The 931-nt window shown below is 69.1% G+C and overlaps 2 protein-coding genes across 2 annotated transcripts in view; one reads left to right on the top strand and one right to left on the bottom strand.

Moving 5' to 3' along the window:
* Window positions 1-611, top strand: part of CORO6 (coronin 6) — a 3883-nt gene extending 3272 nt beyond the window's left edge. Inside the window, exons 7-8 of the mRNA XM_019471765.1 lie at window positions 7-304; window positions 417-611. Of these exons, the coding sequence (XP_019327310.1) occupies window positions 7-304; window positions 417-539 (421 nt within the window). The 3' untranslated portion in view covers window positions 540-611. The remainder of the gene's footprint in view (window positions 1-6; window positions 305-416) is intronic.
* A 93-nt stretch (window positions 612-704) lies between these two features.
* The window catches only part of ANKRD13B (ankyrin repeat domain 13B), a 5138-nt gene continuing 4911 nt past the window's right edge, over window positions 705-931 (bottom strand). Inside the window, exon 11 of the mRNA XM_009278319.1 lies at window positions 705-721. Coding sequence (XP_009276594.1) covers window positions 705-721 — 17 coding nt within the window. The remainder of the gene's footprint in view (window positions 722-931) is intronic.

Here is a 931-nt window from a genome sequence, read left to right as displayed (position 1 = left end):
GGGGAGATGGGGGGGGTGGGGTGTCCTGGGGAGGGACACCCCAATCTCATGGCCGTCTCCCTCACCCCCACAGTCAGACCTCTTCCAGGACGACCTGTACCCTGACACGCCAGGCCTCGAGCCGGCCCTGGAGGCAGACGAGTGGCTGTCGGGGAAGGACGCGGAGCCCATCCTCATCTCACTGCGGGACGGCTACGTCCCCGTCAAGAACCGGGAGCTGAAGGTGGTCAAGAAGAACATCCTGGACAACAAGCCCCCCCCGGGCCCCCGCCGCGGCCACTCCACCTGTGACCCCAACTTCACCGTGAGTGTTCTGGGGATGGGGATGTTGTGGCGGGGGGGGGGCGCCTCGGGGGGGGGGGGGGGGGGGGGGGGGGGGAGGGGGGGGGGCGGCCCCACGTATCCCCCACACACAGCGGCCAGCCTTGGAGGAGGTGCTGGAGGAGATCCGTGCCCTGAAGCAGACGGTCCAAGCGCAGGAGAAGCGCATCTCTGACCTGGAGAACAAACTCTGCCAGTTCACCAATGGCACGGACTAGCGCGGCGGCCACGGCCACGGGCAGGGCGAGGACTGCCTCAGCCCCCCTGGGGATTAAAGCCGAGTCTCCGCAGAGGGCAGGAGCCCAGAGCCGTGTTCTTTCCCCAGGAGCCAAGGCTGCAGGGAGGGGGTTGGACCCTGACACCCCCCACCACCACCACTGGCATCAGTCAGATCCTGCTCCTGGGGTGGCCCAGCACATCAGCACCCCGCAGCAGTGCCCGGGGGGGGGAGGTCCCGCTTCGGTGCCTGCAGGCTGGGGCTGCTGAACATCCCTCCTCGGGGACCTCCAAGCTGGGCGCCAGCATCCTCCCAGGACAGGGGGCTGCCGGGCGGATGCGCTTGGATACGGTGCTACACCCCTCCAGTCTCCCCCCCCTCACCTCCCCCTGC

This window comes from Aptenodytes forsteri, unplaced genomic scaffold (assembly GCF_000699145.1).
Source record: "Aptenodytes forsteri isolate BGI_AS27 unplaced genomic scaffold, ASM69914v1 Scaffold66, whole genome shotgun sequence".
NCBI classification, from domain to species: Eukaryota; Metazoa; Chordata; class Aves; order Sphenisciformes; family Spheniscidae; genus Aptenodytes; species Aptenodytes forsteri.
The sequence above is the reverse complement of the archived record's forward strand: the minus strand, read 5'-3'. Positions and strand labels throughout refer to the sequence as shown.